Here is a 23,842-nt window from a genome sequence, read left to right on the forward strand (position 1 = left end):
TATTTTAATTTTTTTAATTTATTGTGTATACAATATTCTGTCTGTGTGTAGCCTGCAGGCCATAAGAGGGCACCATACCTCATTACAGATGGTTGTGAGCCACCATGTGGTTGCTGGGAATTGAACTCAGGACCTTTAGGAAGGGTAAGCAGTGCTCTTAACCACTGAGCCATCTCTCCAGCCTGAGGTTGAGTTTCTTATACAAACCCAGGTCTGTGGACTTAGAGTAGGGGGAGATGTTAAAAGCTGATTGTTCAACATCTGTGAAAATAGAACAGGCCTCCTGAATGGCACAGAACCTTGGCCTCTGCTAGAAGTTTCAATAAAATGGGCAGCTTTTGCCTGCCCAAAGGACTGGGAGCACTGCTCTGGCAGCTGCTTGGAGACCTAACCTGCCTCCATGGAGTAAACTGATGATCCAAGCAACCAGTGTTCCAGCTCCTGGGTACAACCTCCCCTTCAGCTCTGAGAGCCCTGATAAAACAGCATATAGCTCAGCTCAGCACCTCTCTCCAGACTGAAAGGGGATGGCGGTGCAAGCCAGACTCCATAACCAAGCAACAGAGCTGGGGGGAGGGTGCTGGATCCTTAAGTCTATTTACATCCATTTATTACCCGGAAGTCACACAGCAATCAAGGGACAACTGTCAGGTAGAAGGTGGCACCTGCCTGCAATCCCAGCACTGGGGAGGTTGAGGCAGGAGGGACAGTAGTTTGGGGCCAGCCTGAGTCCCTCTCTCCAAACCATGGATAGGTAGCATTTGGAGAGGTCTTGAGGAGCGTCGTGCTGAGGAGAACAGCCGGCTCCAAAGCCCACACTGCCTGTTTCCAGTCATGATATTTGAGAATGGAGATGAGCATAGCGATGACAGGGCTCAGACGGGACATGGCCACAGAGGGATGTGCTGTCCTTTCCTGAGGCAGCAGTGTCACAGATCCGCATGGGGAATCTGGCTGGCCTCAAATGGCATCCCAGGACGGTCATTGCCGTTTCCCGGCTGTGCATCAGACTACAGTTACCAACATGCTCCAGTCAGGGTGCAAGGTGGCAGGTCCTCCCTATCTAGAAATGAGTTCACCTGGACCATAGAAGGATTTCTGGTGGTTAGATAAAAGCCAGCGTTCCTCAGAAACTTTCCATCCCCAAAAGGAGTCTTTGCCGCGGCTACTTATTCTCATCATCCACCCCAGCTCCCTCACTGTCTCCTACTTGCACGGTGCTTGCTCACTGGGCTCCATCTCGCTGTCTGCACTGCTCTCTCCCCTCCCTAGCCCTGGCCATGCTGTCTGCTTTCCTGCTGTCTTTTCTGGGCATCTTGCCAGCTCCACGATCTCTCCTGCTCTCCTGCTTCCCTCTGTCTTCCTCCAGGTCCAGTCTGCTTTCCTTCCTGTGCTCTGAACTCGTCCAGGGGCCTCTGCATATTTTCTCTCTCTTTCCCATAATAAAACCTTTTCCCCTAGTGGAGCAGTCAAGTCGGCAGTTTCTGTACCACAGCCCTCACAGGAAACGAGAGTAAGTGCATAAGGTTCCTCCAGTGGCTTGGTAACTTTTGAGACCTGCAATCATGTCAAAATTTAAAAAAAAAAAATCCACCTGTCTGTCTGGGAAACGATGACTGGCTTTGACCAAAAGACTGTCAGCTGGCCAACCCAAGTCACTTGTTCCATCCCCTACCACCACACAGGAATTCTCCAGTGGAAGTCGCTAGCCCTTGACTTGGACAGCACCTGTAGCGGGGGAGAAATGATCCCGGTGGTTGAACATCTGGGCTGGCTAGTTTTATGCCAATTTGAGACAAGGTATAGTCATCAGAAGCAGGAGCCTCGATTGAGAAAATGCCTCCATAAGATCAGGCTGTAGGCAAATCTGTAGGGCATTCTCTTAATTAGTGATCAATAGGGGAGGGCCCAGCCCATTGCGGGTGGTGCCACCCTAGGCTGGTGGTCCTGGGTTCTATAAGAAAGCAGGCTGAGCCGGGCGGTGGTGGCGCACGCCTTTAATCCCAGCACTTGGGAGGCAGAGGCAGGCGGATCTCTGTGAGTTCGAGCCCAGCCTGGTCTACAAGAGCTAGTTCCAGGACAGGCTCCAAAACCACAGAGAAACCCTGTCTCGAAAAACCAAAAAAAGAAAAAAGAAAAAAGAAAGCAGGCTGATCAAGCCGTGGGGAGCAAGCCAGTAAGCAGCACCCCTCCATGGCCTCTGCATTAACTCCTTCCTCCAGGTTCCCGCCCTTTTTGGGATCCTGTCCTGACTTCCTTCAATGATAAAGAGCAACAGGCAATATAAGCCAAATAAACCCTTTCTCACCAAGTTGCTTTGGTCATGATGTTTCATCCCAGCAATAGTGACCCTAAGATAGTACCAGTGAAGATGAACTTGTTACTACAGGCAAAATCCAGCCTGTCCTGGCCAATCCAGAGTCAGGGCCAGGGACAAGAGTCCATGCTTGGAGACCAGGAGAGAACTCCTTCTTCTTCCTTAGACCTTGGCCGTCACACTCCCCGACGGGACGGCCTTGTTCTAAGTGCTTCTGTGAGACACCCGGCACACATGGCACTTTTTCAACAACAGCCCCTACCTTATTGTTTCCGTGTGGATCAATCTGCCACAAATTCCTTAGGCCAGAAACAGACATTGACAAAGTATGTGTAGAAATGAAACGGTCAGCTTAGGAACTGTGGAAATCAGAAAGAAGCTGTCCTGTAGGCTGCAACTACTCTGGGAAAGAGACGGGACACAACTTAGCTCGTCAGAACCATTAGGCCTACGGAACCATGTCAAAGGTTTGGGCTTTTCCCCCATTTTGGAGATTGAAGCCAGGGCCCCCTGCATGCAAGGCAAGTGCTGTACCAGCTGAGCTGTCCCCAGCCCTGTAACAGGCTCCTTTAAGAAGCAGCCAACCTACTTGATGGCTTTGGGACTCTTGCTGTTGCCTCAGTGGTGATAACTCTGTGTTCACACGTGACCCATTTCTGAACCTCATAAAGGCCTGCAGCTGTTTCTCGGCTCTTGGAACACTCGTTGGGTGCATTCCTGTCTAACCAAGTAGAGGTGCTTGGGTTAAATTTGAGCAGGCTGGCCCAGGAGGCATCTCTGTCCTCTCCCTCTGCCCACATCACAACAACAAACAGACCAAGCAGCACAGATGCTCAGAGCAGCAAGCCGCTCACACTGTATATGCGGCTTGAACGGAAAGTGTCCCCCACAGGCTCGTGTGTTTGAACACTCGGTCCCCAGCTGGTGGCGCTGCTTTGGGAGGTTGTGGATCCTGCATCCTAGCTAGCATCAGTGAGTCACCAGGTGTGAGCTGCGAAAGTGTCCTGTCAGGAGATGTGACCTGCTGCCTGAGAGCTCTACTGACTGTGAGGGACTGTACCCTCTGAATATGAGCCACTCTAAGTGTCCTGCGGATGAGACAAGGAACGCACCCTTCAAAGGACGTCAGAGGTTGTAAAGAACCATCCCCAAGGAGGAAGAATCTAAATGTTCCTTGTGGGATGCCGACTGGATGTCTGAAGTGATGGGGAGCCCATTGCAAGAGCAACTGAAACACATGGGGACTTAGGAACAAGTCTGTCCCCTTGTCTGTCCCCTTCACTTCTAAAGTCAGAGCTTGATCCAGTTACTAAGAAGCATCATATTGGGGCTGGAGAGATGGTTCAGAGGTTCTGGCTGCTCTTCCTTCCAGAGGCCCTGAGTTCAATTCCCAGCAACCACACGGTGGCTCACAACCATCTATAATGAAATCTGGTGCCCTCTTCTGGCATACAGGCATACATGCATGTAGAACACTGGATACATATTAAATAAATCTTAAGAAAAAAATATTGTGTTATGTTTTTACCTTCGCATTGATGAGAAAATAAACTAAAAGTTTGTGTTATTGACCCCTGAACGTGCAATTGCTGGTACTAGCCCGAAGTTGTTTGGTTTGGAGCACTGTTGTTTGGAGACAATGTGTCACCTGGTGTATCTGATAAGCCAGGCTCTCTGGGAACAGAACTGTCTCCTGGCAGAGAGTCCAAGAATGCACTCACTCTTCAGTCCTCGAGGCTGGATGTCTCAGCTGCGCTTGGGCATCCACGTGAATCCTGAAGAAGCAGGCTCTACGACTAGTGAAGGGATGCTTCTGCTTTAGGGTAGACGAACTGACCAGTGAGATTGAGGGCAAGCAGGCAAAAAACTAAAGCTTGTCTCTCGTGACCTTTATATAGGCTGCTAGCAGAAGGTGTAGCCCAGAGTTAGGGGGGTTGTCCAACCACAAAAGATCTGGGTCTTATACCTCAAATGATCCAACTGACTAAAAATTCACAGGCCTGACTAGCTTCTTGGGTGTTCAGTTAATTCCAGATATAGTCAAGGTGACCACCAAGAATAGCCACAGGTGGCCCAGATGGGCCTGAAATACTTGACACTCCTAAGGCTCCCCAGAGCTGGTGTTACAGGCATGCACCATACACCTCATCAGAATGGTTTCTGATTGCTGTTCCAAATGATTACAGTTTTACAAAACAAGTGTACAGTAAAAATACACTGATCTGCCATGTGTTGGGGCTCACATCTGTAATCTCAGCAGTTGGAGGGGCCATGGGAAGTTTGAGGTAGCCTGGGTTACACTGTGATTTCCAGGTTAGCTAGGGCTAGAGAGAGATGGTGTCTCAAAAAAAAAACCAAAGGGGGCTGGAGGTGAACAAAGATTTGGGTGTGGTGGCAGAGGTCTGTAATCCCAGCTTTTGAGTGGCAGAAAGAGCAGGAGTTCAAGGTCATCTTCAGCTGAGTAAATCTAGGCCAGCCTGGGCTACAGGAAACCCTGTCACAATAAAACAAACAAACAAACAACAAAGAAAAACCCACAAAAACAAATTATCAGGCGCGCAGAAGGCACAGAAGGCGCAGAAGGCCTTGTGCTCACAGATAAACTCTGGAAACCTGGAATATTAAACACACAGGATTGTTCCTTCAAACACCTGGGAGCAAATGTGGTTAATAGCCTGTTGACCTCTGGCTTTCTGTGTGGCTGAGACCACATGGGATCCTCCCCCAGATCCTTAATGTGAGCTTGTTTTTCCCAGAGAGTGTACAGACCCCGTCTTTATGGAAAGTGTTGCACACAGTCAGCCTACAGACCCTGTCTTTATGGAAAGTGTCGCACACAGTCAGCCTACAGACCCCGTCTTTATAGAAAGTGTCGCACACAGTCAGCCTACAGACCCCGTCTTTATGGAAAGTGTCACACACAGTCAGTCTACAGACCCCCGTCTTTATGGAAAGTGTCACACACAGTCAGTCTACAGACCCCGTCTTTATGGAAAGTGTCACACACAGTCAGCCTACAGACCCCATCTTTATGGAAAGTGTTGTACACAGTCAGTCTACAGACCCCGTCATGTGTACTTTACAAAGAGTTTCAATGTAGTCATGGCGGATCTTTATTTGGTGCTTTGTTGCACACGGGACCAAGTTAATTATCACTAGGAAACTTTCCACCAAATTGTTCTATGCTTAATTATGATGCCTAAAATAAACTACGTAGGATCAGACTCCAGAAGTTTGAACCAGCACCGGATAGTCATGTTGAACTGGATTGTTCTCGTGCCCCTCCTCTGCTGGCCTCGGTAGTCAGGAGATTGTATTCCAGCAACCCCCAACCTTGGCTAACACTAACTCTACATAGATTTCTTTAAAAAAAACAAACAAACAAACATTTATTTATTTATTATGTATACAATATTCTGTCTGTGTGTATGCCTGCAGGCCAGAAGAGGGCACCAGACCACATTACAGATGGTTGTGAGCCACCATGTGGTTGCTGGGAATTGAACTCAGGACCTTCGGAAGAGCAGACAATGCTCTTAACCTCTGAGCCATCTCTCCAGCTCCCTCTACATATATTTCTTGTTGTTATTGTTGTTTTTGGTTTTTCAAGTCAGGGTTTCTTTGCGAAGCCCTGGCTGTCCTGGAACTCATTTTGTAAACCAGGCTGGCCTTGAACTCACAGAGATCCGCCTGCCTCTGCCTCTTTGGTGCTGATGCCCTGAGCAAAAATAAGCTTTCTGCTTCAAGCCGGTTTTGCTGAGACATTTTAACACAGCACAGAACTATGGCTAACATGGCGCTGCAGCATTTCCCAGATGGGGAAACAGCCCAAAAGGAGCTGGCACACGGCAGCGCCATCCTCCTCAGGCAGCTTTTGTCTTAGTCTGAGAAAGAGACTGTGTCTTGTCTTCAGCTGTTGCGTGGTGATAGGAACTGAGCACATACTAAGAGATACCACGTCAGCTTCCTACTGCTAGAGCACAGTACCTGAGAGAATTATTAGGGAAGAGGTGCCCTTGGACTCGTGGTTCTGAAGGTTCCAACTTCAGAAGGTCCTAGGGACTCATTGTTTTGGGTCCTTGGTAAGTTTGCCAGAGGGTGGCACCGAGGAGCATTCGACAGGCAAATGGGTGCAGGGTAAGTGTGTGAAATGGGTCCCACTGTGCACGTACCCAGTGGCCTAAGGACCTCCTGACGCCTATGTTTTCCAGGAAGTGAGTCAGGAGATGGTGTGGTCACTGGTAGAGATCCTACTTAGAATGTCCCAGGGCCTGGGCTCCTCCCAACACTCCGAACAAGTTCACCAAAGCAAAATCTGGGAAGAAATGAACCGCACACAGCCAACACATGCTTCAGCTTCCACTGTTTTAGTGAATTTTTTTGAACTTTTACAAACGTGCTCAGGGGCAGACTTTCCCCTTAAATGAGAGTAAGGAGTTAGCTCACAGTTTAAAAGCCTGGAGTACTTTGGAGACTAGGCCCTCCCTTTTCCTCCTTAGGCTTGGCTTGATCCAAAAGCCCATAAAACTGAGCCCTTGTGTGCTTGGAGCTCCCTGAGAACCGGCTAAGATGTCACGTTCCACCTCCTGCCATGAATCGAGACCATCGGTTTTCAAAAGTGGAAGAATCACACCAAAGAATTAAATTGCTAGAAAGTTGAGACCATCCATATGCTCAGGAACAGAGGAGAGTTCGGTTTCAGGAACCAGGAGGCCCCTCAAATCCCCCCCCCCCCCCTGTGGACCTGAGGTCTTCTGGTGCAGATGGGGAGCATCCACTTCACCTGGGCGAACCCTGGCTACAGGCTGAACTCAGAGACAGGGCACAGGGTCAGCTAAAACAAGGTTATGTGAGCACACAATTATGCGCTCAAGAACCATACTGGAGAAAACTGGATGCTTATGATTTCCTTGTATGTCAAGGAAGTTTTAAAAATAACAGGCTTGCTCTAAATTACTAATATGAAAATAGTTTCTGCCTCTATTCAAAATAGCCGTAGGTATGTAGTGTCTACTTTGAAAAATACAAATATATTTAAAGCTCGTGTAGCTGTGCCTTGGGAAAAAGTGGGCAGCGGCACGGGTGGGGAACGATGTGGAGGACAGATGCAGGAAGCTGGGTGGTGGCGGGCAGTCCCCGGCATCAGCGCCCAGCTGGCCTGTCGTTGGGCCCGAGGAGCAGCTTGGCTCCTGGCTTGTCCATGCTGGAGTTGGCGCTGTCCGAGGCTTTGTCCGGCTCGGGCACGCAGGTGCAGCCCACCGGGATGGTGACGTAGTGTTCGGCGTACACTGAGCGGCCTCCCGCACAGGCGGCGGTGCGGCGCAACACTACGGCCGGGGAGTAGACAGGTGCGCTGCGGTAGCGGAAGTCCTCCTCACCAAAGAGCCCGGTCAGGCAGCCTCGGCAGAGGCAGTAGGCTTCAGGCAGGTACCTCGGGAAGCGAGCAGGGTCGTAGGAAATCCTGCCGATAGAGCGAAAGAGTGAGGGCTGCAGCAGAGGCACCACCGCAAGCTCAAGGCCAGCTTGGGCTACATAGCAAGCCAGGACTCACGAAGACTTGAGCAAGGCTGGGACCCACAAGGCATCCAGCAGTTGGCATACTGGGAAGGCCTACCTGGAACAGACAGTTACACCACTATGCCGTGAGCCCCGACCTGGAAAAGGTGGCTCTATCATGGCACTTGACCTCTGTCATATTCGAGACGCTCGAAGCATCCTTGATGCCTATAAAACTGCCCTGTGTCAGAGCTGGAGGGATGGCTCAGCGGTCAAGAGCACTGACTGCCCTTCCAAAGGACCTGGGTTCAATTCCCAGCACCCACATGGTGACTCACACTGTCTGTAACTCCAGTTCCAGTGAACTGGACACCCTGACAGCCTCACACAGACACACATGCAGGTAAAAGTGCAGCACACACGTGCAGCTGGGTGGTGGTGCACACCATGAGACACAGGAAACGCTCTTGTGAGGCCACCAAATATATATATTTGGTGTTTTTTACTTTTGTTTGTGGATTTGTTCCAGAGGACCTGTGTGTGGAGATTCAAGTGTGAGCATGTGTGGTACACAGACATGCTTTCCTATCCACGACAGCTTTCTCTTTTACTCCTACTTTAAGCTACTCCTTTTAATGATGCTCGTCCAGGTTTTGAAGGGAAGCATCTCTTTGTCTTGAAGGCCCTGTTAACAACGGTTTTAGCATAATTTCCTTCCAAATGATTTCTCATCTCAAGATATGATAATGGTCCAGGACCCTTTCTCCTAATAAAGCTAATCCCTGCTGGTAATTATGTTTGAATGTGTGAGCGTGTGAGACTGAGAATATATGTTTGCGTGTGTTGAGTGTGTGACATGTGGGCTCACGTGTGTGGTGGCAGGCTAAGGATCTGGTGGGAGACACAGGGTGTATAACGGCCCTGGAGCCAGAGCAGAGGACAAGACATTTAATCCCACAGCTCTTGGATGGGGAAAGAAGCCGGTTCGCCCAGGATCCAAGGAGACTCCTGGAGAACCCAAGAGAATTCCCGAAAGACTTATAGAGATGAGGGGCTTCTCTTTGGCACAGCTGTTTGACCTGAGACCATCATCCACCTGTTCCAGCACTGCCCAGCATCCTGGGTGTCCTTCAGGAGCGGCCGTCTCTCAGGTGCCACTCTTGTTAGTTTTGTAGGTCAAACTGTTACTGCTTGGGCGCCTGGTGGCTAAAGCCTCATCCAACTAAAAATACCCATCCCAGCACTCCAGTTGGTCCCAGACCAAACCTTTCCACTTCACCTTGAAGCCTTCAGACTAAGGCTGGTGACAAGACCCCCAAACCCCCCATCTCTACCTGCCACCTGGGATAGAATGGAGGAATGAGCAATAGGGATTTTCAAAATGTGTCTTTGAGACCTGGATTGTTCCCTTGCACAGGAAGGTGCTCAACATGGAGACCAGATGTGCCATCCACAGCAGGGCACTCACGCAGAGTGACCAGCACCACAGAAAGGCAAATAGCCCCTGCGTTTGTGGATGCCTAGCTTCCTGTCTAATCTGAAGAATCACCAGCTCCTTGTAACAAAAGCAAGGCCTCCGTAAGAACCCTTTCTCTTCCAAACATGGAAACGCAGCCCAGCAGAAACCCTGCCTGGCCTCCCTGGCCAGTTCCCCGTTGTCTCTGCAAAACGCTGCTCTGTGCAAACTTGGCCCGGTACCTGCCTGGAACACAGCAAGTTTTCCCCACTGAAGAATCTCAGGAGCGGCCCTGGCTCCGTGTGAAGTTTGGCTGGGGTGAGTGACAGCTGCCCGGGCTTAATCCAAGAACAAAGGACAAGTCCTCCAGGGATGATTAGAAGTGGTGGAAGCTGAGCCCCTGGAGGAATGTGAGTGACAGCAGGGACAGAAAAAGAGCGCTCCCCTGGGGCCTGGACACGTAGGAAACAATTCCCGGCGGTTCCGGAGGCGGGAGCGGGGCTCCGAGAACAATGAACATGAACACGTTCCCAGTAGGAATCTGCCACCTGATGAGCCATCCGAGGGCCAAGGGTAGCTGGGCAGCCACCATCACAGTTTGCCACTTTCCAAAACATATTTCCATTTCAAAGCAGCAGAACCCAAGGGTTACTGATTCTCCCCGGGGGAACCCAAAAATCCCAAGCCCAGACACCGGGCTAAGGGGTCCTGACCAGAAGTCCAGAGCACCCGTGACAGTGGGGGACAAGATGGCCTCAGCAGCCTGAGTCAGCAACACTAAGAGCCAGTAGGTTCAGCCCAGCAGACTTTCTAGAAAAGGCAGGGAACGGTCAGATAGGAGTCCTGGAAAGAAAACGTTGGTCCGGTCTAGGCACTGACCAGTGACCCAGAGCAAGTCGGCTGCCAGCTGAAGGGGACAGGAAGGTCACTTCGCCGGCTTCCTGAGGCCTTCGGACCAGGCTTGAGTTTTGGAAAGGTCTTGGAAAATTCCCTCCAACCAAGCGTATTCTTTTAGTCTATAACCGACTTTCCCAGCTTAGAGCCTGGCAAACTGATTCTAAGACTCGCAGGGAAGGAAAAGGCCCAGGAACCATCAGAACAGATTCCAGGGAAAATGAGGGGGTGGACTTGCCACCAGACTGGAAGTGATTAAGAGATAATGGGAAGATCAAGACAGTAGACAATCCCTGGGGATCTCTAGGGATAAGCAGCTTCCTTCACTAAAAGCCGAGACTCCTCTGAGAAGGCCCTGTCCGTGCAGGCAAGAGGGCCAACATGGAGCTTACTGAGTCCTTGTATCAGAACCAAGCAAGGCTCTTGTTTAAAAGGAAGGTTCTGGCAGAGTGTGGTGCGTGACACACACATCAATGTAGCACTCAGAAGGCTGAGGCAGGAGGACTATAAGTTCCCATATGCCAAGTATGGGACCCTGTTTCCTGAGAGGTGAGCCAATCATCACGACTTATTCATTATATAAGTAGTCATGTACTGAAACCTTACATGGTGCCTCACGAACATGCATAATCAGTGTGCTAGTAAAATTTACACATCTTAGAAGGACAGAATTATAATTTCCAGTCTTGTATGCTGTGGAATAGGACTTTAACTGTGTAAAGGTGTGTTGCGTTTGTTTATGCTGCGTTTGTGCAACGATATAAAGATGTGTTGCCTTGCCTGCCTAGTGCACCTGATTGGTGTGACAAAAGGCTGAAGGGCCAACAGCTGGGCAGTAGAGGGGTAGGCGGGGCTGGCAGACAGAGAGAATAAGCAGCAGGAGGAATCTAGGCTCAGGAAAGGAAAGAAGGAAAGAACCAGGGGGAGAGTGAGATGCCCGGGCTTGGCAGTCAGGCAGCTGCCAGCCACCCAGCCACGGAGTAGGACATAAAATAAAAGAAAGGAAAAAAGGCCAGAGGCAAAGGTAGATGAAGAGAAACAGATTAAGTTGTAAGAGCTAGTGGGACAAGCAGAAGGTAAGGCCAAGTTTTCACATTCAATACTGACTCCGTCGTGCTTTGGGGGCTGGTGGTCTGAGGAAGCCTGATACACTTGCCCACCCTCGGAGTGTGCTGCTCTGGGCTCACTGAACTTGGGCATCTTGAAGATGAGTCTGCAGAAATATGGCTGCATCGAGCCGTGTCTGGCCACATCTGGCACTGGGTAGCTAGCCACTGTTACCATGGATACGGTGACAGCAACAACTGGATGACACGTTTTCATGGTGCCTTTTCTGTCTGAGCAAACCATCCCCAGACTGCCCTCCATGCTAACGGTAGTTCACACGGAGGTTGTTATTACCCGAGCTGGCACTGCCATGGAATGGCCATGGGACTTAATTGTGCTTCACTGGAGGCACACAAGTGAGCTTTGTAAAAATAGCAAAGCTCTTTCTTCCCTCACCCCTAGAGATTCAGAATTATTGTTCTGGAACGGGGCCATGATGTTGCTATTTTTTAAAAAGCCTCCCAGATAATTCTCACAGACAGCCCTCCCTGTTCAGGCTGTTTGGTCTCCACATTTAAGAAAAGTAATGAAGCCAGACCCGATGATGCATACTTGTAATCCCAGCATTTGGAAGGCTGAGGCAGGAGGATTGCCACAAGTCTGAGGCCAGCCTGGGCTATGTAACAAGACCCTGCCTTCTAGCAAACAAACAAAAAATAATAATAATAAATTAATGAGGGTTTGAGGGTTGGGTGTCTCTCCACGGTACAGCATTGGCCTCATCTGAGAGAAGCTTTAGGCTCCACTCCCAGCACTGGGGGATAGAAAAGGTGTTTGTGGGGGAGGATCTGTAACCTTCTCATCTCCCATTTTCCCTTTGAGCTAGCCCTCCCTGCAGGTAGGGTGGGCAGGACTCTCCACACTATAGGAGTCTCCCTGCATATGAACTCCTGACAGGGGCTCCAGGCCTGGAGCAGTGGACTCTGTGGGGGAAGCAGGGGGTAACTGGGGATACCAGAGGCTACAGGGAAGCTGTGGCCAGCAGGCCCATCAGCTCCACCCTCCTTCCATTTGCTAAAGCCCCAGGGAGCCAAAGAGCTGCAGGGTCTGCTGCCAAGAAGCACTGAAAAACCGTCCTCTTGCCCTAGTAGAAAACACGGCGCCTTTCTCATCAAAGAGGACATGGAAAAATTTGTCAGGGACAGCAGCGTCCTGACCAGGACGTAGATCCCCAAGGGCTTCACCTGGCCAAGGACAGTTAGAGGTCCATCCTGCTCTGGTGCGGCCATCTGAACTTGGCAGAGCTGAGGCTGAGCCTGAGGCAGCTCCAGGGGGGCTACTAGCAGCAGGCAGGCTCACCTGCCCCCCTTCCCTCTCACATGGGGGAGGGGAGCGGGGGGGGGAGATAGAGGTGCTGCAATGATGGTGCCTTCCCTCTCAACGTGGGAAACTGCAGCGGGGTCTGTGGATACTTAGCATCCAGTCCCACACCGGGCACACAGTGATGCTCCAACCTGGGGATCCGTTTATTCTCCACAAAACCTATTCACCAAGTGGCCAAGCCAGAGGACAGAGTATTAGGAAAGAATTTGGAAGGCCATGGTTGGAGGTCTTGCACAAGAAGAAGATGGAATGAAAATGACAGCCCAGATCTCTCGAAGGCTTTCATTCTCTGTCATGGCAAATGTGGCAGTCGGAGCAGCTGGGAAGCAGCTCTTCAAAGGAAAAACTCCCTGGGCCCACAGGACTGCTGGCTCTCCAGGGGAAGCTGCAGAATGTGGGTCCCGAGCCATCTTTGATGTCCCTGACCTTGGAACAATGGGGATGTGTGAGGGAGGAGCCCACCTGGCCCAGCGAGGCAGCTGTCACCATGGAGGGGCCGCTCACATACACTAACCAGCCTGCCCTCTTCAACTCTAAGAGTTCCTGGTATTTTCTCCTCGACAATTTAGTAATTTGGGGAGATGAGTCCCCTCTCTTTCACCTTCCCACAGATAGCAGAAGGAATGTCACTTCGTGGCCTGTGTGGGACAGCTCGCATTTGCCCAAATCCTCCTGTTGGCATGGGCGCACACATTTTATTCAGGTGAGGGGCGTTGAAAGAGGTGTCCAGAGAGTGAAATATTGTCATCCTCCCTGGCGGCACCCTGCATGCTGAAGTAAAGCCCTGGCTGGGGGGAGCCAGCAGCCATCAAAGCCGACGGTAATCCGGGAACAATGCTCCATGACAATGCGTTTATTTTTGTCCCTGACAGGTGACAGGTGCAGCAGAGCTGGCTGGATTCTGAGAAGCCCGCTGGGGCAGGTCGGCTCTGCACTTGGACAAAGTCAAGGTCACTGCCCATGATGTGTATGAATTTGGAAGATGCCAACATCTCTTAGTTAAGCTGCTTGGGAAAACCAAAAAATCATCCTCCTTTTCCACAGCGACCAACAGGGACAATATTGTGACAATATTGTGGAGACTCCAGCCAGACCGACAGACCGACAGTATTCTTTCTGTGTGGGCATCTGTCCTTTTCCCCAAGTCACCCCCTTTCTTTTTTAACAGAACTTTATCCTGATGAGCTGGCTAGGAGGTCATAGTGCCTGTGCTGCCGTGGCTCACCCAGCACAGGAGATAAAACAGAATCCTGGTTTCCTGGAAGACAGGTTTGCGACGCTGTCATAAGGTCTTTTTTAGTAACCCACAGGTATGAACCAGAGATGTAGGAAAGAGTGAGGTCACTAGGGAAAAACTTACTTAGGAAAGGACTGCCACCCCAAATTCCAAAGGGATGAGAGTCCCTGGGCCACCATCTGGCAGGATGCTTGCCTTGTGCTGCCCCCTGTTGGCCAGAGTTACAACTGCAAGGGAAGATGGCTTGGGACTCTAGTCTGCAGATCTCTTTGCACTGGAGCCTTGGCACAAACTGGAAAGTGTAAAAAGGTAGGAGAGAGTGTCTTTAAAAGGCGAATAGGAATGTCTTTAAAGGCTAACTGATGTGAGCGTAGTTCCCTCCAACAGTGAACTGCAGACTCTCCCTCAAGCCTTAGCCAGTACATACCTTCCTAGGAATGTGCCTCCCCATGTCTAAACTTCAGATAGCATGTTAGAGTTTAACTTCTAAATCCGGCACTCTAGGGTAGCTGAGATCAAACAGAGCAGTCAATACTGTAATAATCCCACTGCACTCTACTCTCCCTTCTCAGAGATGGAGTGAGCACAGTATCCTGACATATCACAGGGAGACCGGGCAGGGGTCACCTGCACACAGCATGGCAATACCTGGATGTCCCTATGACAACCAAGGTGGCTAGCGAGTGGCTGTCGACAGGGCAGAGTGTGGAGCAAATGTCTCAGGAAGGACAGGGTTTCATGACACTACTGAGATTGTCGGCATTTTAAAACTCATGGGTTTCTGGAATTTTCTACTTAGTATTTTCAGTTGACTTTGGGAAATTGAAGTTACTGAAAAGGAAGTCAAGTGTGAGGGCGGTGGAAGCAACGGTGCTCTTGATTTCTGTTCTTTTCCCTAATGTTCATTTATTTGATGTTTGAAGCAGGGTAATGGTATGTAGTCCAAGAGTCTCTCAAACACAATCCTCCTGCCTCGGCCCCTTGAGTGCTGGGATGGCAGGTATGTGCACGCCACCTTGCTGCCTCTGAGCTTTAAATTTTCTTTGAAAAGATTTGCTGGGCAGAAATTTATGTGAATGACACCTGTGTGCATGGCTGCACTCAAGGCCAGTGGCGCCCTTGCCCCTGCTAACATCTGGTGGGTGAGTAAGACCTGAAGGTGCCATTGCGGGAAGATGGCGTAACTAACGGATATCTCACAGGGCAAAGCGTTGCTTAGATGAGCCATCCTGTCTAGCAGTCTGGCTTTTTCTCCTCACACACGGAGAGCAGGCCACAGTTGGTCAGAGCCCAGTACCACTCGGAGTGCTCAGGTCATCACTGGGCAGGGGTGACCCTGCCTCCTCGCTAACAGAGTAACTGGAGACCACATGCGCCGCACTGGTACACTCTGAGAGCGGAAGGTTCTCAGGCACTGAGGTGCCCCGCACCTGTGGGCAGATGCTGAGGTCACCCCTTACTCCCTTGCTAAAGTTACACCTTCAGACATCTGGTGACCTGTGTGTCTGGTTTTTGTTTTGTTTTTTGTTTTTCTTAGATAGGATTTCTCTGTATAGCCCTGACTGTCCTGGAACTTGACCTGCAGACCAGGTTGGCCTTGAACTCAGAGATCCACCTGCCTCTGCCTCCAGAGCGCTAGGATTGAAGGCGTGTGCCACCACTGCCTGGCTCTGTGTGTCCTCCCCAGCCTTTGCTCTCAGGCCTCTTCCACCAGGATGTTTGAAGAGGTGGCAAGGCCACTCCAGTGTCTGGTGTGGGGCAGCCAGGGTGCCCAGGATAGGGTGGGCTATGGAGACACGGCTCACATCACAAGTGCTGGCTACAGGAAGTGGGACTTCTTCTTGTGGAGAGCTCTGGAAGGCAGAACTTTGAACCTGAAGTTACCTTGAAAAGAGGAAAAATCAGGGACAGATGGCCTCACCTCAGGGGGTTGCCAGAAGAGTGCACAGAACGCAGAACATTAGAAAGAACTTAAAGGGTCACCCGGCATCCGCCCACAGGCCTGCGGCAAATCTACTTGCTGTTGGTCACCAAGAGCCAACAAAATTGTTGGTTGTAAAATAAATTTAGGTGTAGACTCTTACAGTCTTGGGGCTGGGGAAAAGTTATATTTAAAAAAACAAATAAAGCCTAAAAATAAACGATTTTGCATTATTCATATCCTAGAGAAAATAAAATTTTAAGCCTATTACTAGAATAAACAAGCTAAAATTGCTTAGAGTACTGGCAGGTGTTTATCTTTGCAGTGCCATCACACAAGCTGGTGTGTCTTTAAACTTTAATAAACTCCAGCGTCCCAGCAATAGAGCTCTGAATATATTAATCTGCTGTTTAAAAATCTCCCTGAGCAATCAGGTTGATTTATTTTTGGCACTTTTGTTTTTTAAGCAAAGGAGAAACACACACATAATTGCTACAAGGTGAAAGAGAAAATATTTTTATGCTTTGGGAGATGAATGATGCTTTCCCAATAACGCACTGGGCCCTGCCGGATGGATGAAGTCAGTGGTGTCCGGTATCCCAGGTCTACTGTTTTGGGTTTGTTACCAGGCAACAGTCTCTTAATGTCCAAGCTGTGATGTCTTCAGAGCTCAGCCCAGCCATGGAGTGACAGAGCTCTGAAAAGCCCACCTCGATGTCCACAGCACCCCTTCCATGAGCCCCCAGCCTTGACCAGCAAACGAGCCCCTCACAAGGCTCTGTGTGTCTCAGAAGCCGAAGCTGTATTTCTGCAATGTCTGCCTTTTCCTTGAGGTTGGAAGCCAACCCTTCTCCGCACTTAACAAAGAAAACGTCTCCAGTAGGCACACTAGCACAGGTCTGTCAGCCCAGATACTCGGAAAGCTGAGGCAGGAGGATCATTTGAGCTCAGGAGTTTGAGACCAGCCTGAACAAAATAATCAGACCCATATCTTATAAATAAAAAGTGTAGCTGGGTGTGGTCATGTTAAGGTTTGGTTCCAGCACTCTGAGTTCCAGGCTAGCTGGAGCGTCATACTGAGAGCCTGACTCAAAGAAAGAACGAAAGAAAAGTATCATTATGTATGTATGCTGTCAACTTCTCTTCTGGCACTAAAGCGACTGCATGCTAGTTGCACCTTTTCCCCTGAAGAATGCCGACCGATCTGCTTCTGTGATGTAAATGCTGCCTCCCTCTTCAGAGCTCTGTTTTATGCAACTCACAGTCTATTGGTGGACACAGCGATACTTTCCAACCCTGGTTGCTCAGCAACGACTAATATCCTATTCAGCCGTCATTTGGTACGTGGACACACGGGTCTGCAGGAAAGACGCTGAGAAGTCTGATCACGGGTCAGGTGTATCTAAAGTGTGATACGGAGCCAGGCACAGGTGTGCAACCACTGACGCGGTGGAGCAGGAGATCAGCTGAGCCCAGCGCTTGACGCCAGCCTGGGTAACGACAAGTCCCCGTCTCAAGACATACTTCTGGATAATTACAATCCCCATTTCTTCCTTCCCAAGTCATCCCAATTCACACGCCTCCACTGCACCCGGGCTTCCTTCTTCCTCCACCTTCATCAGAGCAGCCTGATGATGGCTGCAAAAAACCAAGTTTCTCACTTTGGTTTCTACGTGTGTTTTGCTCCCTACATTGCAATATTCAGCTCTTCACTTGCAGAGAGCTAGGTCGCGTGGTTTCCCTTCCACTGAGTGCCTGACCTTGGCCCATCTTCCCTTGAGGTCACTGGCTTTATCGGTTTATAGTTCTAACTCTTTGGGGGAGAAGGCCTTTGTGACTCAGTAGCAAACATTTCTCCCCTGGCTTGCCCTGTACTCTAGTCTGTTTTGCCAAGACGACACAGCATGTAATTATATAACTGCTTTTCTTAATCTTATCTTTTATGATGTCTGGGGCTGTGAGCTGCTAAACAAGCCTCCTCCACATCAAGATTATAAATAAAATTGCTCGTGTTTTTCTTCCTCTTTGTGGCCTTATTTTTTTACACTTAAATCTTTGAATCATCTGGAATTTGTTGTCACAGAGGAGTGAGATCTAACCATATTTTCTTCCAGCTGGAGACCCAGCTGTCCTGAAACCAGGATCGCCATTCCCCAAACACAGTAAGCCTGCTGATAGTTCAGTGCCTGTTTAAACCCCGGATTCCACCTACAGTGGTCTCTCCTGTGCTGTGGTTTTTCTAACTCTGCCCATCTTCCTTAGCACTCTGCTTTGCCTATAAGAACGTGGTCATTTCAGTCCTCCATCACCATAGGGAACAGCTCTGGGAATCCAGGAGAAAAGCAAGCTCCCAGACACTCAGGTCCCATATATACAATGGTGTTAAATTTGTACAGCACCTACGTATACCCTCCTGTAGGCTTCAGCCATCGCTACACACCTAACACAGCCATGCTCTGTACACTGCCGCACCGTGTTGCTTAGGGAGTAACAATAAGAAAGACTGCGTATTCGGCACAGAGGCTAGTTCTCTGGTATTCTTGATCTGAGACTTGTTGGCTCTGTGAATGCAGAATCTGCAGATCTGAGGAAGGTTGAGTGTGCTACCTCTGTAGCTGGTGCCACTCCGGCAGCTGAGCTGGTGGAAATTGGAGGGAGTGTGTCCATTCAGGACACCAGTGTTCTCAGAAGTCCCTTCCTCGGCCCTCTCACAGATGAGGCTCTGTACTTTCTAGGTTGCACTTTTTCTATCCTCCTCCTCAACTCAGGAGGTGAGGGACAATGTGGGGAGCACACAGAGAGGCAAGGCAACAGGGCCAGCTTCAACTGTCACCACCTGCAGCAAGGGCCCAGCATGGTCCCCTAAAGCCTATCTTCCTTCCAATCAGGGTAAGCGACCTGAAGGATGGGGATGACCACAAGGTCAGCTCACCAATGCTGCTAAATACTGTGGGAGAGGATGAACAAGGGGCCTGAAGCTATCTGTCCTGGCCAGTGGCAGATGGGAGCAGCCCCACCAGATCCAGTTACCCCAGGTACGGGGGCTCACCAACCACTTCCCTCCCTGCTTTCCGATGTGGCCATGGAAGACACAAGGGTGGGCCTACAGCAGGAACAGCTTGCCCTAACTTTCTGTAGGTGCTGGAGTGAAGAACCCCCAACTGGTCCTCTCGAAGGCAGTAAGATTCAATACGCACCAGGCTTAACGCCACACTTCCTCTTCAAACACTTATCACAGGCTATGCTCTACAGCCTTGGCCAGAGCCATAGGAGACATGCCTACAGAGGACTTGAGACTTGCTGGGTGTTTCCTGTGTGTATTTAAGCTCAGAGTGGCCTTTAGGCAAGCCTCAACTCCAGCACTGCTTCCCTGAAGAGCTAGGATGGGTGCCCCCATATGAGCCCACTTCCACGTGGGTGGAACAGTGAGAAGGGATGGACCACAGCTCATCTTAGCCTGAAGAGCAGCCATCCAAGGGAGGATGTAAACTTCAGCTTCCTAGGACAGCCTGAGGGCAATGGGGGTGGGGTGGAGTGTAAGGCAATGGGTGGGGGAGTGTAGTTCAAGGGAACTGACAAAATCAGTCCCAGATGACCCAGGACATAGGTCACACCCTTGTCGCACTGCCTCTACTCTCTCTCTTTGTCACTGTCACTTGTGGAAGCTCTGCAGCAAGCCACACCTCCCACTGGAACCTGCCACAGTTTGTGCCTCAAGGTGGCCAAGGCTTGTTCCTCAGGGGGCTGCAATTGGATGGTTGTGGAGGCTTGGCAGGTGGGGCCCGGGTGGAGGCCCCTTCCCATTGCTCTCTTTTGCTTCCTCGTCGTGAGGTTTTCCTCTGCCATGTGGAAACCCACGGCCATCTGGAACCCCACTAGAGCCTAAAAGCAATAGGCCTGCCTGATCATGGACCAAGAGCTCTAAACCCAAGCCAACCCTTTTTTCTTTTGAGTTCATTACCTCAGGTGTTTGTTTTTATTTACTTATTCTGTGTTTGAGGTGGTAACCTTATTTATGGAGGTCAGAGGACACGTGCTGGAATCTATTCCCTCTTCCTACTGTGTGGGTCCTAGGGATCAAATTCGGGTCCTGAGCCTTGCCAGCAAGTACCTTTATTTGCCGAGCCACTTGTCGGCCCAGGTATATGTTACAGTAACGGCAAACTGACTAATAACATCCTCTCTGGAACACAAGAGTGGTGACCATATGCTCTTGGTAATCAAGAGACATGTAATTCCAGCACTCAGGAGGATCTCCGCGAGTTTGAGACTAGCCTGGTCTACGGAGAGAGTTTCAAGACAGCCAGGGCTACACAGAGAAACCCTGTCCCAAAACAAAGCAAAAACACGCTACTCAGCGGTGGGATAGTTCTCCATCTCCAGTACAACAAGGCAAACAAACAGCAAAGCCTTGCTGGTAGCCTTCTGTAGGCGCCCCATCCTTCCTCTCTCCTGGCCACACTGTCCTCCCCTGGAGCCCACCCCCATTCCCATCTCCACCCCCATTTATCGTGCAGATCTTTCTCATCTTCAGGGCAGTGTGAGGGCTCCCTCCTCTGCCTTCTGACATGAGTTCAAGGAAAAGTTACCATTGTCTGCACAGGCCCTTGTGGCCACACTTACACAGCCCACACTTCCCTTTGGCATGCTCTTCTTTTGACACAACCCCTGGATTAGGCCATCCTCAGAATCTGGCCTATCCTCCACGCATCTTGAATGTCACTTTCATTCCCAAAAAGATGTTCTCTCCCTCCTTCCCTCCCTCAATTTCAAGCTTCTCTTGTCACCCCATGTTCAGTTCCCCAGACACCCTCCTAGGTCTCAGTTCCCAGTCACCTCCAAATCACTCCCACAGGCCTCCTGTGCAAAGCCCCTTACAGAATTAATAAAGGGTCGCTCACGATGTATCAGGTAAAGAATAGGCAGTTGATTAGTATTTATTGCATAACAAATGCAGGAAGAGCTGGCAAGAGGACACATTGTTTCTTTGAAGAACGTGACAGACCTCTGTAGAGACCAATCGCTCCCAATTTAGTTATCCCATCTGCCTCTCCGGGCTCCTCCCGGAGCTCACCGACCAGTGGACACCAGCCACACCCTGAGAGTTCCACCCTGCCCCACCCATCAGCTCCGCCACGCCCACCTGCTCCTCAGACCCCGCCCCTCAGCCTCCAGTTGGCCCTGCTCCATCCCCCACGCCCACCTGCTCCTCAGACCCCGCCCCTCAGCCTCCAGTTGGCCCTGCCCCATCCCGCTAGCTCCACCCGATCCCCATCAGGACCCGGCCCTCGATCCCCGCCCGCCTATCCCTCAGGCTCCACCCGGCCCGCCCGCCCCGCCCTCTAGGCCCAGCCCCAGCGACCCCACCCTGCCCCACCCACCTGTCCTGCAGGCCCCGCCCCGCCCCTCAGGCCCGCTCACCTGTACGCCCAGGGCGAGACGCTGCGCAGGTTGGTGGGCGGCCGGAAGCGGCGGTCGGCGGGCCTGCCCCCGGCGGGGCAGCTGGCGTTGCGCGCTTGCTCGCGCGGCCCGAGCTGCAGCGTGTGGTGGAAGGCGCTGAGCACACCGGCCGCCAGCCGTCCGTACAGCTGCTCCAGGAGCTCCTCCGGCCGGTCCGCGCAGTCCCGCGGCCGCACCGGGCGCCTCCCGGTCCTCAGCGCGCCCGCCGCGCGGCCCGGCGCCAGGGCCAGCAGGAAGCCGACCGCGAGCATCCAGACCTGCGGCGGGACAGGCCGCGCTCAGCGTCGCGGGAGCCGCCCGCCGCTCCGCACACCGTGAGGCCCTACCCGAGCATGGGCGCCGCGCGGGCCGGCCCCCGAGCGCCGTCCCCGCCCGCCCGCCGCCCTCGCGGCCCCCGGGGCCCGGCCCGCCGCCGGCCCGCGCGCCCCCGACCCCCGCCGCCGCCGCCACCCAGAGCCGGAGCCCGCGCGGGGGGCGGCTGGGGGGCGCGCGTGCACGTGTGCGTGTGCCTGCCGGGCTGCTGCGCGGCGGGCTGCGAGTGCCCGTGAGACGCCGCTCCCGGCCGTCGCCCCCCGACCCTCAGCCCCAGCCCGGCCGGCCTCAGCCATGCCGTCGCCGGTCCCCCCGAGGGCGCTCACCAGTGTCCCCAGCATCGCGTCGCCGAAATGCTTTCCAGACTTGTTAGGAGGGGGGCTGATGGCTCTTGAGCGAAGTAAATAAAGGCGCCGCACACGCGGGGCGTGTGGCCTGCGGGTTGGGTGTCGCCCCCACCGAAGTGGACTGGCGCGGTCCGCCTGGCTGGAGGAGGAGGAGGTGGTGACTGGCCTCGACGTCTCGGCACGGACCAGTGGGGCGCGGCGGGGATGCAGTCGGGAGGCCGACTTTGGCTCAGAGGAAACGGATTTCTCTAGGCATTAAAAGCGGTCCAGGAACTGGACAGGTCACTTGGAAATGAATGAACTCAAACCTAGGACTCTCCTCCTTGGGACCTCGACTTCTGCGATTTCATAGTTCGAAGAATTATATTAGAGATTAAAAAATAAAGCTAATGTTCTGTGAGGCGAGAGGAAACTGTTTCCCCCTTAATACTCATAAAATGACTCCGTGCCTCTTATTCAGCTAAAGGCAGAGTAATAAATACCCTCCCCCACCTGACACACGGCTGTAAGTGGGCATCTCATGGTCTAGTTTTACAGTGTTGGAGAACTCAACCATGATATTGTGTGAGCAGACATGTAAAATGAGCCTAAAGTTCTGTGAATTAACTAAGGGAAATCAGCCCAAATGAAGGACCATATTGTATCTCATGATCTCAAGAGAGCTTGCTCACCTCCTTGTCCATTCTACAAAGCTAATGAATACGGTTACTTTTGAGCACTGACGCTTTGAAAATAAAAACAAATGGTTGAATCCAGCCGAAAGCTTTTTGAAAGTTTGCAAAATAATTTTTGATTCCCTAAAATGGCTTGCAGCTTTGGGTTTGAACCAAATTGTAAACCAGTAAACTGCATTTCAGTTATGCTGTGCAATAAAACACTTGCCTTCGATGCTTTAAAACTAAAATGCTTTGTAACTGCTTCGCCACTAACGTCCTTCGAACATGACTGCTTAAACAATTTACAGTTCTTAGGAAACACATCTGGGTTTATGGAACATTTTCCGACTAGCACATAAATTTGTTAGCATTATCTCATTTCTAGGAACATGGGAATAAAGGCGGCGGCACTCATACTGCTTATTTACTGTTTGAAAAACAGTGTAGGAGTATTTCCGGGGTGAGCTTGTCATTACCAGAGTTCCATGCACGACTCACCAGTCCTATTACAGCATCTTTTCATATCCGTAGTGGCACAGGGCCAGCCGTCAAAGGCCCTTCCAGGGTCTGATGGCTGGACAGCTTCTCCCCTCTCCCAGCTTTCCTTTAACGGTTTTCAGTTTGTGGAAGGGCTTCGTTTCCGAAAACACACCGATTAGATAGTGGCACAAAGCTTACGAACAGGCTCAGAGTAACATCATAACGAGTTCTTCCCAGGTCTCCGCGTTCTGTGACAAGACGCAAGTTAATAACTGGTCCAAACTTGGGGCTCGGGAGATGGCTCAGGGCTTACCATGCAACACTGGTGGGCCAGGTTCTCTGCCACTCCACAGAGTTGTCCAGCCACCACATACACGTCATTTCACACGCACAGAAATCTAAACAAATACTCTAAAGATTAATCCAGTTAAGAGCACTGTCTGCTCTTGCAGAGGGTTTGTGTTTGGTTCCTAAGCACCCAATGGTGACGCTCAGCCACCTGCAACTCCAGTTCCGTGGGATCGATACCCTCTTCTGACCTCTGAGGACACCTGGTACACAGACGATAATGCACAGACACATGCAGACAAAACATTCATAAACATGAAAATAAAAATTTAGAAAATGACGTCTATATTAATCTGTGTTGATGGGAAAAGAGGTGCAAAGTACAGTAATTCTCCCCGCGCCCCTCAGGTAATGGTGCGTGTTTGATGTTCTGTATTCCTGTCTCCACTAGCATAGCTGTCTAGAGTTAGCTTGATATTTTCTTTCTCATCCCTTGCTCCACTCAGCTGTCCCAAGTCCAGCAAAGATGCAAGACAGCGTGGACCAAC

At 51.1% G+C, this 23,842-nt stretch overlaps 1 protein-coding gene across 1 annotated transcript; it reads right to left on the reverse strand.

Moving 5' to 3' along the window:
* Nucleotides 1-6,151: 6,151 nt before the first annotated feature.
* On the reverse strand, nt 6,152-22,082 carry Il17d (interleukin 17D). Its single transcript, XM_041634223.1, has 3 exons — nt 21,850-22,082; nt 21,173-21,468; nt 6,152-7,778 (listed from the first exon to the last, which is right to left on the reverse strand). The coding sequence occupies exons 1-3, from the start codon at nt 21,862-21,864 to the stop codon at nt 7,460-7,462; spliced, it is 630 nt and encodes a 209-aa protein (XP_041490157.1). The 5' UTR covers nt 21,865-22,082; the 3' UTR covers nt 6,152-7,459.
* Nucleotides 22,083-23,842: the final 1,760 nt, after the last annotated feature.

This window comes from Microtus oregoni, unplaced genomic scaffold, assembly GCF_018167655.1.
Source record: "Microtus oregoni isolate MIOR12 unplaced genomic scaffold, Mior012 000045F_ref0000178, whole genome shotgun sequence".
NCBI classification, from domain to species: Eukaryota; Metazoa; Chordata; class Mammalia; order Rodentia; family Cricetidae; genus Microtus; species Microtus oregoni.

Excerpts from the sequence above, each read along its gene's own strand:
- Il17d (XM_041634223.1), bottom strand. Across the intron at positions 7,779-21,172 it reads GTCTCGCCCTGGGCGTACAG|GATTTCCTACGACCCTGCTC; the intron begins GTGAGCGGGCCT and ends CTCTATCGGCAG.